The sequence below is a fragment of the Dunckerocampus dactyliophorus genome, chromosome 11 (genome assembly GCF_027744805.1).
Source record: "Dunckerocampus dactyliophorus isolate RoL2022-P2 chromosome 11, RoL_Ddac_1.1, whole genome shotgun sequence".
In the NCBI taxonomy this organism is placed as follows: Eukaryota; Metazoa; Chordata; class Actinopteri; order Syngnathiformes; family Syngnathidae; genus Dunckerocampus; species Dunckerocampus dactyliophorus.
Window position 1 is genome coordinate 25,119,375 of NC_072829.1, and position 15,655 is coordinate 25,135,029.

The 15,655-nt window shown below is 38.8% G+C and overlaps 1 protein-coding gene across 1 annotated transcript; it reads left to right on the plus strand.

Moving 5' to 3' along the window:
- The first annotated feature begins 5,589 nt into the window (after window positions 1–5,589).
- slu7 (SLU7 homolog, splicing factor) lies at window positions 5,590–15,467 on the plus strand. The gene is made up of 15 exons (XM_054792622.1): window positions 5,590–5,743; window positions 5,934–6,094; window positions 7,046–7,199; window positions 7,305–7,385; window positions 7,477–7,641; window positions 9,187–9,252; window positions 9,357–9,488; window positions 11,467–11,564; window positions 11,941–12,008; window positions 12,140–12,279; window positions 13,417–13,578; window positions 13,651–13,752; window positions 13,833–13,907; window positions 14,325–14,444; window positions 14,513–15,467. The coding sequence occupies exons 2-15, from the start codon at window positions 5,946–5,948 to the stop codon at window positions 14,690–14,692; spliced, it is 1,692 nt and encodes a 563-aa protein (XP_054648597.1). The 5' UTR covers window positions 5,590–5,743; window positions 5,934–5,945; the 3' UTR covers window positions 14,693–15,467.
- The last annotated feature ends 188 nt before the right edge of the window (window positions 15,468–15,655 follow it).

The window sequence follows — 15,655 nt, forward strand, 5'->3', positions numbered from 1 at the left end:
TCGCACTTCGGTTTGGTTTTCGTACTTCCGGTTGGCTGGTGACGGGAGGAGGCGGAAGTGACTGTCGAATGCTCGAGGCGCCAAAATTGAAGCGCGAAAAGTGCGAGATAAGGAATACAATAAGTATTGAATATACAGTTGAGAGATTTGATATCTGGACTGGAGGTGGGTTGTGGGAAGTGGACTGCATAGGTCTCGGCCGACGGCCTATATGGGCCCGGTACGACGAGACCGGTGCGCCACGACCTCCAACAAACCAAAAGAGATACGAAGAGCTGGTGGCGGTGGAGCGGAGGGAGCTGAAGTGCGAGTGCAACCAAACTGTACCGTGAGTGTAACAATGGGCTGTAGCTCAGATGATGTTAGCGACGAAGGGGCAGAGGAGATGGAGTACACACAGGTTAAAATAGCAAGGAAACAGTCATGGTCAGAAGCAAGCAGCGGGAAAGATCATGATGGAAGACAAACAAAGAAAAAAATACGAGCTAAAACAAATGGCAAAGAAGAGTCAGATGAAGAATACAAAGTTCTTATTACAATGAGCAAAGATAAAGGACATTTTCACCCAGTTCATCTGACTAAAGCAATTGAAAAAGAAATAGGGAAAGTTAAATACGCCAAAATGCTCAATAACAGAAGAATACTAATTTCGACAGCAAATAAAAGACAGCAAGAAAACATTATGAGATTGAAGTACCTTGATGGAGGAGAAATAAAAGTACACATACCAGGAGAGGCAGCAGTAATAAGAGGAGTTATATCAAACGTACCGTTGGAAATGTCCATGGATGAGGTGAAGAGAGAAATAAGAGGTGGCAAAATAACAGAAGCTAGACGACTCCAAACCAGCAGAGGAGGAGTAAAAAGTGACAGTTTGTCTGTATTACTTGTATTTGAAAAGACAATACCGACAGACATACGTATAGGATGTATGAATTTTAGGGTGAGGGAGTACATTCCTCAACCACTAAGATGTTACAAATGTCAGAGAATGGGACACACGGCACAGCAATGTCAGTGGAGGCAAAGGTGTGCAAAGTGTGGTGGAGAACATGACTATGGGAAGTGTGCTAGCGATGCTAAACTAAGATGTTGCAATTGTGGAGGAGAACATAGTGCCGCATATGGCGGCTGTGAAGTGCAAAGACATGCCAAAGAAGTGCAAAAATACAAAAGAGAAAATAAGGTATCATATGCTGAAGCAGTAAAGAATATAGGTATGTGTGTAATTAAGCAAAATAAACCAGTAGAGAATCAGGAAACTCATATAGACCAGACAGGACAAGTAGTAGGGCTTCCTCAGAGAACAGACCATAGAAGATCTCAATCAGAATGGAATGCCCCTCAACAGAAATGTAATCATAAGTGTGCAATTGAAGAAGACACATTAGTAGTAAATAAAAAGAACTTTGTAGCTTTTATATGTAAAGTCATCAATGTGGCCACGAGGCAGGAAAGGAAAAGTGACAGGATCAAAACGGTTGTGGAAGCGGCAGAACAATATTTAAACATCAAAGACGTGAAAGCAGAAGAAATACATAGTATGTTGACTATACATAATGATGCAGGACCTCAGAACGGTAATTAAAATCACAATGGTACTCCACATCCTACAATGGAATGCAAGAAGTTTAATAGCAAATGGACAAGAACTTAAGAAATATATAACAGAAAGTAGGAAAAGACCTGATATTATATGTGTGCAAGAAACGTGGCTTAGACCACAGCTGGATTATGTGTTGAATGGCTATGAATCAGTGCGATTCGATCGAAAAGAAAACCAAGGGGGAGGGTGTGCAACATTTGTGAGGGATGGAATAATATATAATAGAATAACAACAGCAAATGAAATAGAATGTGTGATTGTTGAAATACATCAAGCAAATACAAATATAATCATTATTAATATATATAACCCCTGTAAACTACTAGATGTTGAAACAATGGAGAAGATAATAAGGAGGCATGGTGGTAGAGAGATCTGGTGTGGGGACTTTAATGCACATAATAGTTTATGGGGAAGTAAGCAAACAGATCACAATGGAATAGTAGTAGAAGAACTCATGGATATCAGACAGTTAGTATGCTTAAACAAGGGAAATGGAACAAGAATAGATATACGGTCAAATACAATGTCATGCATTGATTTAACTCTGGTCTCACATAGCTTGGCAAGTTCCTGTGAATGGTATGTAAATGAAACCACAAGTATAGGAAGTGACCATTTTCCGATAAGTTGTACAATAAACGCAGAAGTAGATATCAAAGAAAGACACAGACATAAAAAGTGGTGCTTTTCAAAAGCGGATTGGAGAAAATTCAGGGAGGAATGTAGTAAAGCAGCAAATTCAATATCAATGGAAGGTGGCATAGAGGAATGCACAGTTAAGATCACAAATAAGATAATAGAGGCAGCAATGAAAAGTATACCGTGTAAGTCAATTGGAGGGGAAAGGAAAATGGTTCCATGGTGGAATGAAAAGTGCACAACAGCTGTAAAAGAAAGAAATTGCGCATTAAGAAGGTTAAGGAAGAACCTCAGCCAAGAAAATGTAATAAATTATCAGAGGAAAAAAGCTATAGCCCGAAGAGTAATTAAAAACAGTAAACAAAACGCATGGAGGGATTATTGCTCTGCCATAGGAAGGGAAATTAAGATAGGAGATGTATGGTCAATGTTAAAGAAGATGAGTGGGAAAAACGTGTTTACTAAAATACCTATATTAGAAGATAAGGGAACAATGTATGTGACTGATAAAGAAAAAGCAAATGTGCTGGGGAAAAAGTTTGCAGGGGTGCATAGTGGAGACCATCTGGATGAAAATCATAGACGAGGGAAGGAGAGGATGATAAAAAAGAATAGGGATGTGTTACTAAAACAGGATAGTGAGGAGAGTGTGATGGATGTTGAAATTAATATCAATGAATTGCTAATAGTATTAAATAAAAGTAAAGATACTGCAACAGGAGAAGACCAATTGAGTTATATTATGTTCCAGAATCTACCAGAAAATATGTTGGGAAAAATATTAGATTTATTTAACAAAATATGGGAAGAAGGGATAATACCAAAGCAATGGAAAAGTGCATTAATTTTACCATTTAATAAACCCGGTAAGGATCCAAAACACCCTGTGAATTATCGACCTATTGCTCTTACATCACATCTATGCAAATGGATGGAGAAAGTTCTAGTCAGAAGACTTAACTATTTCCTTGAAAGTCGAGAGTTACTTACAACTTATCAGTGTGGGTTTAGAAAAGGACGATCAACAATGGATGCTGTAGTTAGAGTAAGTAATGAAATAGAGAAAACCTTTAAAATGAAAGAGTTGATGAATATTGTATTCTTTGATATTGAAAAGGCTTATGATTCCATGTGGCGGGAGGGTTTATTGATTAAGATGAATAGGATGGGAATTAGAGGTAGGTTCTATAACTGGGTCCTTGATTTCATATCGAACAGAAAGTTCAAAGTTAAAGTAGGATCAGAGATGTCAGAAGAATACAGTATAGCAAATGGTATACCACAGGGGAGTGTAATTAGCCCAGTTTTGTTTAACATAATGATAAATGATATATTCATGAATCTGGATAGAAGGATTGGGTCGGCCCTATATGCAGATGATGGAGTGATTTGGGCAAGGGGACGAGATTCTATAAATGTGACAAGTAAAATGAAGGAAGCAATAAAGAAGATAGAACAATGGTCATATGACTGGGGATTTAAGCTATCACCCAATAAAACATGTTACATGACGATTACCCGGAAAAAAGGCATAAAAAATCAGAACCTGATGCTATATGGACAAAACATGATAAAAGTAGATCATTTTAAATATCTTGGTATGTGGCTAGATCAGAAAGGCACATGGAAGACCCATGTGGAAAAGGTAGAAGAGAAATGTAAGAGGATAATAAACTTAATGAGAGCTGTTACAGGTAAGGAGTGGGGAGCAGATAAACAGTCACTAATATATATATATAGAGCTTTGATGAGAGCAAATATAGATTATGGAAGTTTTGTATATGGAGCTGCAGCTAAAACACATTTAATGAAAATAGAAAGAAATATTCACAAAGCATTTAGGATATGTACAGGTGCAATCATATCAACACCAATTAAAGCAATGCAGGTTGAGTTAGGAGAAGTACCGTATGACCTGAGAAGAGATCAACTTATGTTAACATACTGGAGTAGACTTAAAGGATGTAGGCATGGACATCTGGCCAAGAATGTGATAGAGGAATGTTGGGAGTATAATACAACTAAAAGTAATAGCTTTGGGTGGGTAATTAAAGATAAAATAGATAAATATAACATAAAAAATATACATATTAATAATTCTACACCCATAAGCAATATTCCTATCTGGCTATTTCCGAAACCTGAAGTAGATATACATATAACAGAGTTAAAAAATAAATGGAAAGATAATGAAAAAGGACATAAGGCAAGTCAATATATTAAAAACAAATATTATGGTTACTTAGATATGTATACAGATGGATCAAAAAGCGAAGAAGGGAAGGTGGGGATTGGAATTTATGTACCAACAATGAATTATAGCATCATTAAAAGATTACCTGACCAGCTATCGGTTTATACAGCAGAAATGATGGCAATTATTATAGGCTTGCAATGGATAGAGGAAATAAAACCAGATAGAGTGGTATGCTGTGTGGACTCTCTGGCAGCATTATATAGTATTAAAAATATGGAATCAAGTCGAGAGGATTTATTATTAGAAATACATCAAAACTTATTCCAACTACATATGTTAAAAATAGACATAAGATTTTGCTGGGTGCCTGCACATGTAGGGGTGGAGGGGAATGAGGTGGCAGATAAAATGGCTAAAATGGGAATTAGAAGGAATGAAATGATAGATATACCTGCTGGTAAAGGCGAAGTAAAGGCAATAATCAAAAAACAAATGATGGAGAAATGGCAAAATAGGTGGGATGAGGGTAGTAGCGGGAGAAAGTATTATAAAGTACAAAAATCTATCAGCACACAAGGGGTGAAGAGAAAAAACAGAAAAGAGGAAATAGTGTTAACTAGGATGAGGCTCAATCACACCGGGTTAAATGACAAGATGTTTTTGATAGGGAAATGTAAATCAAAAGTATGTATGGAATGCAAAAGTATAGAGAACGTAGAACACATATTACTACACTGCAAGAGATATAGGGAAGAACGTGTAACGTTAAGGAAAAGAATTAAGAAGATAGGAAGGGAATGGAGCATTGAGGGTATCTTAGGAACAGGTGGGGAGGGGGAAAGAGATATACAGAGGGCAGTGATAGAATATTTGAAGGACACAGGATTATATAATAGAATATAGATAAGTATTAGAATATTTTAGTATTATATTATATAGTATTATATAGTAATATATAGTATTATATAAGTATTATTATTAGGATTATTATTAGTAGTAGTATAAGTAGTCTCCTCACTATCTAAGATAGCATAAAGTAAGATACTGTATATGGCCCATGTTACATACTCCGGTACAGTAGGTGGCGGTATGCACCTTTTCAAGTCATGGTTGCAACCCGCCATTAAACTAAAAGAAGAAGAAGAAGATGTCGCACTTCCAAGTGTTCATTTGGACACCAGAGAGGAAGAAACGCGTGACGTAATTTAGTTTTTCTAAAATGGCGTCGCGCTTGTAACCAACCGTGTTTTTTTTTACGTTTTACGAATCTTAACACTTATTTATTGGATATTGACAAGGTATGCCATTCGTTTATCAAAAAAGTAATGACTTATTAAATAGCCGCTAGACGTTGGAACTGCAATTCAGCTAACACTAGCTTTGCGCTGTTTTCTCTTTCTTTAAAAAAACACGTATTCGTGGAGAGATGTTTCTGTTCTGTTCCACTTTCTACTGTTTGACGACTGCGTCGTCTCTTTGTGTCTACAGGTAGGTTGAGTCATGGCTGAGCAGAGTAACGGTAACGCGGAGGGTATGGTGGGCCTGGATGAGCCCAAAAAGATGACCCGGGAAGACTGGAGGAAGAAGAAGGAGCTGGAGGAGCAGAGAAAGCTGGGAAACGCTCCAGCTGAGGTGGATGAAGAGGGCAAGTAAGTTTGCACTTTACGTTAAATGTACACATTTTATGTAGAGCTACAGTATCTAGTACTTTAATACATTTGCGTACCATCTACAGGTAGTTCCACTCAGGGTGCAGAGGTTTTCAAAGTGTGGCACATGAGTCAGGAGACTTGGGTAATCGATCCAAGTATCGATACTGTTATCTAAATTTTAAGAAATTCTTTCCATGTTTCGGATTGTAAATATTTAGTGAGCAATGACAGTGTTTATTTTTTTAATACGTCCAGTGGCATCACAGTAGGAGATGTGTTTATTATACGACATTAGTTTGAGGGAAGAGATGCTACCTATATCGGTATCGGTTGATATCGGTACTGAAGCGCAAGACAATATCGATATCTGTAAGAATGCCAGTGTCGAGCATTTATAGAATAAGGAAATATTTGAAATATTTTGTTGATATTGTGACATTGTCTTATGTTGTATTAAATCATATTAAAATGATCACAAACAAGTGATGATTCAATGATCTTGAAATGTGTCCATTTAAAAAGTACCTGCCCTGTATTTACTCTGTATCAGATCGATACCAAAGTTTGTAGTGTTGCCCACCTTTTGTGAGCCTTTCCTCAAAACGTAATACAGTTGGGGCCTCCCTTACTCCCCCAAATACTAATTTTCTGGGTCCTACTTTGTGGTGTTTTATCCTCACCCCAGACTGTCTCACCGTAGTACTTTTTAAACGTAACTGAAGTTAGCTTAGCAGGGCTGAAAAACAAGCTTTTCTTTATTTTTCTCAAGGCGCTACACCTTCCCTGAAGTCGTCTTGGCGCCTCCCAGGAGAGGCCTGTCTCACACTTTGAAAAGCAGTGTATTAGTGGATGTACTACAGTGTTTCCACACAGTACAAGTTCACTGTCCCTTGTCATTTATACGCAACTCGATTTCCCATCTTGTTTTTTCTTTCACTACTTTTCCAGGGACATCAACCCGCACATCCCTCAGTATATTTCCTCAGTGCCGTGGTATATCGACCCATCCAAAAGGCCCACACTTAAACATCAAAGGCCGCAGACGGAAATTCAGGAGCAGTTTTCTGCCATCGGAGAATGGTACAAGAGAGGAGTGCAAGAGGTGAGATAAAGGCGACGTGTTACGCTTTAGATTGAATTGGCTTGGATAGAATGTTAAATAAAACGGAAATTTAGGTGAACTAAATTGCTCCACTTCTCCAAACAGAGCACGGTTACAACCAAGTACCGTAAGGGTGCCTGTGAAAACTGTGGCGCAATGACGCACAAGAAAAAGGACTGCTTGGAGGTAAAATGGAGATAGTAACACAATAATGCAGTTGGGTCTGCCTATTGTGGACCTCTGGTGTGAATAATAACTTTGACTTTTCTGCTTTCAGCGGCCCAGAAAAGTTGGGGCCAGGTTCACAGGCATGGGCATCGCCCCAGATGAACATTCTCAGGTCCAACTCAAACTGGACTACGACGGAAAGCGAGATCGCTGGAATGGCTACGACCCTGAGGAACACCAGCGCATTGTGGAGGAGTACGCCAAAGTAGATCTGGTAAGGCGGCAACTTAATAAACTCCACTACTCCGTTTCATTTAGCATTTCTATTCTCAATGCACTCCTGGGCCCGCTTGTTCAGAACTCGGTTATTTTAACCACTGCTTAACCCCGAACCCCCTATTAAATTCTTAACCCGTCGTAAGTTAGCCGACTGTAAAATATGCGTTGTTCAAAACACGGTCAATCACGTCGTTAGTTAATGGCACCGTCAAAGTTAACCGTGTGGTTGAAGTCACTGGTCAGCGCCAATCAGAGCGCCATGTCCCACAATTCCTCATTTTGTTGATCGCGAAACGATTTAGCAAATATAAAAAAAAAATAAACAAAAATATCTCGGTTAAATGTATTATCAATTAAAATAAGCAATATTTAACATAGTTTCCAGCTTTGCAGCAAAATGAACTTCGGGCCCTTACGCCAGATACCGGAACTACTTAACCAATCATGTGCTGAAAAGCTGCAATGTACAGTAAAGTGTGACGTCATGCATAACCCACACATAAGCAATGCACGTAAGGAGACAGGACAGTATGGCATCATGAAGGCAGCGTTAGCCGCCAACTCCATCTCGAGAGTTAACCACCTGTTAAAAAGTTATCGGTGGTCCTTAGGTGTGTTAACTTTAACGTCACGTTAAGAGCTGGTTAAAGTTAACCGAGTTTTGGACAACAAGGTAGCGGTGCCGTTAAAGTCTACTTGGTTGGTTAAGTCTACTTAATCAGTGGTTAAATGAATAACTGAGTTTTGAACAAGTGGGCCCAGGAGGTTTAGTCTTTTATGTTTTAATGAATGTTTTCTGGTTGAAACTCCAAAATTTGTATCCTAACTCCTGCAAACCTCACCACATTACGTATTCATCCAAGCATGTGGTTTTCTAGTGCTGTTGAGGAGGGATGTCCACTGAGAAATCAAAGGATGCGAGTGTCTGTGCGATATTTTTAATTTTGTTAACAGGCCAAAACCAGCACATGTCGAAATGCTAGGAAGAAACATTTTTAGCTCAGCTTTTACACATATGTGACTAAGCCTATTTAGTATCAACTTTTTCAATGTTTTCTCTTTTCAGTGCACATTTTTGCCATTTTTTCTTCTTCTTCAGTTTTCTTGTATTTTTAGGCGCTAGTAAAAATTGAGTTTGGCCACACTTTGGATATCCCTAGACTAAATCAATAGAGATGCTGGTTCCCCATTCATCCTCCTTAATAGTGTAGTTCTGGGGTGTCCAAACCTTTTCCAGCGACGACCACACACCAACAAAGGGGCCACTTTGATATTTTGTGAAGCAACACATGTAGACATGCTAAGAAGTTACATTCATTTCAAGAAAAAACTGCATCTCAACTTTGTGATATAGGTGGAAAAAGCGTATTATTAGTATCAACTTCGGTCTTGGATCTTCTTTCCAATTTTTGCGGTTGTTTTTAATGTTTTCAAAATGTTTAAACTTTCCCTCCACATATTGTTTTTTTTTTCTTTTTTGTCAGTTGTGAAATTCACCTCTACTCTGAATTGGTTGATGTCCGAGTTGTTCTTCTTTCAGGCCAAAAGGACGTTAAAGGCTCACAAGCTGCAGGATGAGTTGGCTTCAGGAAAACTGGACCAATCAGTAAGGCTTCACTCGTGTCTGCAGCAAGATAATAAACTAGTTTTACTTACGGTTGGCTATGAAAACGTTTTTTGATGTTTTTGTTGGGGTTTTTTTTTCTGCAGGAGCGGGAGCATGACAGCGAGGACGAAGATGAAGATAAATACGCAGACGACATCGACATGCCGGGTCAGAACTTTGACTCCAAGAGAAGAATCACCGTCAGAAATTTGCGTATCAGAGAAGACACCGCTAAAGTAAGGCCGATGTTTCTGTGTCTGTAACCATGGCAACTGATTGCACCATGTTTCTCTAACACTGTGCAGTCGTCCCTCCTTTATCGCCGTTAATTTGTTCCAGACCCGGCCGTGTTAAGTGAATTTCCGCAAAGTAGGATACCTTATTAAAAACATGGAATATTTTCGTAGTTAAGAGCAAAGACATTTTACAGCCTTCTAAATATGTTTTTTTAACACTATTAGAGCCCTCTAGACATGAAATCGTTGCGGTTTTTCAAACATTAGTTGTTTAATAAATGATCGCTGTTTCATGGTTGACTACAGCCTATTATTAGTCAGAAATACACATATTTAAGCAAATTGTACATATTTTTTGCCCAAAAAAGCATTTTCAAGCATAAAAATGGCTAAACGCACTGAATTACAAACTCAGTGTAAGCCTTTAAGACCACAACTTGTGAATGTCGTATTCTACATTGCTCACTAGGTGTCAGTAATTGTTCAGTGAGACCACCACTGAAGCAACAGACTTGAACAACCATTTGTAGGTTTAAATTATATCAACAGGTACACTAATAATAACATTATAATAATCATCATCATAATCATAACACGGGTTACTGTTGCGGCCATATCCCACAACTAATTAAAATCTTATTTTTTCTTACAGATAGATAGATACCTTATTAATCTCTAAGAGGAATTCATTTCGAGCATCTCCAAAAATCTTTATAAAGTCATAATAAACACTCAAGGCAAGATAAGAAAAGGAAAAATTTGAAAATAGAGTAAGAATACCGGTAAATACATAAATAAATAATCCAGAACGGTTCACTTCCAATTTGTAGTGCATTAATACATAATAAACAATAACGATACATAATAATAATTATTCATGATAAGGTAATAACTCCAGTCGTGTGTGCGTGTGTTATTATCGCTCCCCTTCTGTTGTGTTGAATAGCCACATCTGCTCAGTCTTTCATTTGAGCGGGGCAGTGATAGTAATCTGCCACTGAAACTGCTCTTCTCTTGGGAGACTATGTCTACTATATTGGGTATAGGAAAGTAAAGGTGACTGTATGTATTTCATGTCTAGATGGCTCTAATGTTAAAAAATGTATTTATAAGGTCATAATAGGTTTTCTATGCACAAAACTATTTGATTTATAACAATGCGGAAATTCACTTATCACGGTCAAGTCTGGAACCAATTAACTGCTATAAAGGAGGAATTACTGTAGTTACCATTACACTTGTATTAAAATAAGACCCAATATAGACTCATAAATGTTAGCATTGGGAGCGTTCCTTGTTGTTTCGGGACTTCATATGGTGTCTAATGTAATGTAGCATTCTTATAGTCACACAGAGTCTGATGTTCTTTTAAAGTTTTATTGCCAGCCTTAATGCCAGTAGGAGTGCTAAATTCCAACACAGAACACAGTTCAGCTCGTACACTTGTCTCCTCCTCGCTCTCGCTCCCACAACACTTCTTCCTTATCCAACAGTGAAATTAGTAGCGCGATGCAATCACGATTATCAGACTTTAGAACATCAACATAACAACAGGTTGTTAAGTAACATTAGCGACATCCAGCGACCATTATAGAATATTACATATCAGCATGTCTTTCAATGCATATTCTCAATTTCTGATACAGTATTTGTATTTTAGTTAATTTAGTCATTTTTATGCTTGAAACTACTTAATTTAGGCCAAAAATACATACAATTTGCTTAAACATTTATATTTTTTGACTTACAGTTGGCCGTATTCAACCACAAAACAATGATTTATTAATGAATACTATTTTGAAAACCTGTTATAGAGTGAAGCTGCGAAATTCAAAGCGCAATGTGTCAAGGGGCGACTGTATTGCCATTTTCAACCAATCTTCTTCAGATTGCCAGTGATTATTCCTTCAATCCGGAGAAGGAACCCGATTGATTGTATGTTGTGTCACCTCTTAATATGAGTTCTCGTGTCCCACAGTACTTGAGGAACCTGGATCCAAACTCTGCCTACTACGATCCAAAGACGCGAGCAATGAGAGAGAACCCGTACGCCAGCACCGGCATGAACCCCGACGAGTAAGTCACTCGACTTATTTCCACGTCGAGCAAACACAGTGGAACCTTCAACCTTATTAACTGTACAGGTAGTCTTCACATTGTTGATGTCATACAAGTGTAAAAAGAAGTTAACCGCTGTATTTTAAAACTAAATAAAAACGACACACCTTTTTATGGTGCGTGTTAGATACAAAGCACTCGAGGACATAGACAGTTTTTGCTTTGAGGCTAAATGCAGCTCATATTTTGGTGTACCTTCCATGTGTCTGTCATTGTTATTGTCAACTTACTGTTGTATTTGCTGTATTACCATTTAAACTTCAAAGGTCAACTGTACTTTCAATTGATCTGGATTGATATTGTGTTGTTGTTTTGGGGGTATTTTCTTTGACAGAGTGGGGTATGCCGGAGACAACTTTGCCCGCTATACTGGAGACACTATAACCATGGCTCAGACGCAAAGTAAGTCACTGATGACAATATCATGAAAAGCTGTGGCCACGTAGCCATAATGTTAGCCATAAGAGCGATAAGACAATTCTTAAATCGCTTTAGCTGCTTAACGTGAGGTGACCAACGCCTTCTCCTCCTAGTGTTTGCATGGGAAGCCTACGAGAGGGGCTCTGAAGCGCATCTGCAGGCCGACCCCACCAAGCTGGAGCTGCTTCATCGGTCCTTCAAGGTCAAGAAGGAGGACTTTAAAGAGCAACAGAGGGAGAGCATCCTGGAGAAGGTAGCTACAGTACACTGGTGGCGCATCACACCAGGGGTTCTCAATTATTGTCCCCCACAGTTTTCCCGTGGTTATTAAGTCTTGTAACACTTTTATACAAATCAAACCAAGCGAATTTGGTTTTTAAAAACATGAATAATAAATAGTAGATATAATATGTACAGTATGTCTTCTTTTTAAATGTAAATACTAGGGGTGTCACCAGACAGCCAACTCAATAGACGAGACGATGCACGAGGACGAGACGAGATTTGGACAGACAAACTTTTTTTATTTAACCGCATCACAAAACAATGCAGGTGTGTTTTGTAATGTTTAGTGTCACACAAATTGACGCTAAACAATATTATTGTAAACATTTATTGAGACCAAATAAACTCATGTTAGGATAATGTAATAAACCACTAATGTTATGATAATATAATCATAATATAATCATAATAATGCAATTTTCTATTTAGTACTAGGTAAAAAAAAAAAAAAGCAACCTCCTGCAGGTGTTTTAAATGTCTTCACAAGGTGGCAGGAATTGCATTTGAAGGATCATTTGGGAGCGGTCAGCATCCTTCGCTCTGCTGCTGGTGTGAAACGTGTGTGTGTGTGTGTGTGTGTGTGTGTGTGTGTGTGTGTGTGTGTGTGTGTGTGTGTGTGTGTGTTATACTTGCTGTACTATTTAAAATGAACTCATCAGCCGTATTAATGCTGGCTGAGCAGTTTGCTCCTGACCAGGATTACAAAATTGGTTCTGTTTTTGCTGTGTTCTGCAGTACACTTTTTACCAACTGACCACGTGGTCAAAAAGAGCTACTTTTTTCCTTCCACTCTCTCATGCACTTGAAATCATTATCAAAGTAATAAAGAAAAAGTTGTTATATATATATATATATATAAAACGACTTTTCAAGTTTGTTAAATAACAACCTCTTTGTAATTATCACCTGCTTCCAATGATCACCCGTAGGTAAGTTAATATAATTAAATGAGCAGATCATTGGCGGTATGTTTCATGCAACCTTAGGAATGTAACTAAATGCATTAGGTTGAATTGTTTCTGTGAAACAGTTTTTCGACTGTTATTTGTCATCCTACCAAAAGACAGGGTTTTAAAAGCTGACTCTTTCTGTGTGTGTTTATTAGTATGGCGGCCAGGAGCACTTGGACGCACCCCCACGAGAGCTGCTGTTGGCTCAGACGGAGGACTACGTGGAGTACTCTCGTCACGGCGCGGTATTGAAAGGTCTTGAGAAAGCAATCGCTCGCTCCAAGTACGAAGAAGATGTACTCATCAACAACCACACCGTAAGAACGACCGGCCACACTTTGTCTGCTTCTGCTTCTTTACTTATTGACAACAAATGCTCCGCTCCCCAGTGTATTTGGGGCTCCTACTGGAAGGACGGCTGCTGGGGATATAAGTGTTGCCAGTCCATGGTCAAGCAGAGCTACTGCACAGGAGATGCTGCAATTGGAATTGTGGGTACCAACTGAGGTCTTGGTTCACATCAAACTTGTGTTAAGCATCAACTTTTTATTTTTTCTTACGTCACTTGAAGGGCAACGCAGAGTGTGTTCCATTCGAAGACGGTATGAACGACCCTCAAGAGGAACAGCCGAAGACTCTGCTGGAGGCAAGACATGCTAATAATATTGTTTGCTGTTGGGTGACAAAAGAAAATATGACCGTTAAATCCAGCGATAGGAATTCGATGACACTTTCTTGAACTTTTGACTAAATTAACAGTCAAAGAAGTTGTTAAACGCCATGTTTTTAAAATATTATTTTTAACGTGATGGTAGAATGTTCTGAAACTTTGTTTACATCTTGGGTTTAGCAGAATACTATAGCTTATCACTATAGCTGCTGTAGATGATTTTCTTTAGATCATAAACAAGTAGAGACTGGTTAAACAGCGCCTCAGCTGGTTGGGGCCTATTAGTGCACTCTTTTTTGCCTCAATTCCACTTCATCAGTCATTCTTAATGCATGAATATATTATTACGCACATCCCTGGTTTAATCTCTCTATTGATGCTTGCATCCTTCAGATGCATCAGCAAAAGATGAAGCAGAAGAAGAAGAAAAAGAGGAGTAAAAAGAACAAGAAGCATGTCTCAGACGGCAGTGATTCAGAGGATGAAGAGAAGAAGAAGGAGAAGCTGAAGAAGGTAAAGTGTTCACTCATGCTTGCACCTTTCATGGCTCTTCAGCCGACTGACCGGTTTGCTCCTCCCAGGCGCTGGAAGCAGAAGACAATCGTGTGAAGCACGTGGAAGCATTGATGCAGCTGGACGAGAGGAAGAGGCCGTACCACAGCCTGCAGGAAGTGAAGGCCCCCACTGAGGAGGAGATGGAAGCCTTCCGCATGAAACGCTGCCGGCCTGATGATCCCATGGCTTCCTTTCTAGGACAGTGACCTCTCCTTTGTCCCCACTTCCAAACGTTTGCCCACAACTGTCCCAGAGCTGTTGCTCGGTGGAACGGTGTCTCGTACACAATATACTCAGCTTCAGCTTTGCAAACGTGCTGCTGAAACCCACACTGCATCTTCGTTTGGAGCACATTTGTTGTGTTTTTCTGTGGCAAAGGGTCTGCAAGACTAGTATTGGTGATCGGGGTTTTCCAGTTCTATGGAAGATGTGTGAAAATGACAGTTTTCTTATTTTAAAAGCATTGTAGTCAAACCAAACATGTAACAGTCATTACATATTGTAGTCGATACAATTATAAATGCCTACATTTTTGTGATTGTTAGTTTTACAGATACGTATGGTAAGAGACCAAATTTGTCAAACTTCCAAGTGTGTTGTTCAAAAGTAAAACCGTCATTTCAAAGGGCTCAAATATTTACTTTCTCACAAAAACGCCGGTTACAATGTTTCATTAAAATCCCTCTTTCAAAGCATTCCCTAATTATCTCCGGAACGTGTCCATGTTTAAACCAAATTATCTGGAAAAATATGCCTCAAAAGTCAACCAATACTTGGCTCACACCATTGTCATGCATGATGTCACATGACCTCTTTAGGGCCTTCAAACATCTGTTTTTTTTCCTTTGGCTTCTTTGCAACGCCACCAAAGAAAAGGTACGAGTGGTGGCAAAAAGGAAATGTGTGATGATAACCGTAGAACCAGGACTGTACCATACTGAGACATAGAAAAGCACTTGGATACACTGTACAAATGAGGCATGTGATAGAATCAAATACTGTATCAATTACAGACACTTCTGATTCCAGTAATACCTATAAAAGGCCACTAGGTGACAGTATTGTTTCGTGTTTTTGTGTCAAGGTCTTCAAACAGTGCAGTTTATACTTAAATGTACTTGTACAGTGGGTAACTTCACTAGTTAATGTTAAAGATGTGAAAAGGTTTT

What these genes read in the sequence shown, in the direction of transcription:
- slu7 (XM_054792622.1), top strand. Translation starts at nt 5,946, where the DNA reads ATGGCTGAGCAGAGTAACGGTAACGCGGAGGGTATGGTGGGCCTGGAT. An exon ending in GAGGTGGATGAAGAGGGCAA is followed by an intron (nt 6,095 to 7,045) that starts GTAAGTTTGCAC and finishes CTACTTTTCCAG; the next exon opens with GGACATCAACCCGCACATCC. An exon ending in AGCCGAAGACTCTGCTGGAG is followed by an intron (nt 13,908 to 14,324) that starts GCAAGACATGCT and finishes TGCATCCTTCAG; the next exon opens with ATGCATCAGCAAAAGATGAA.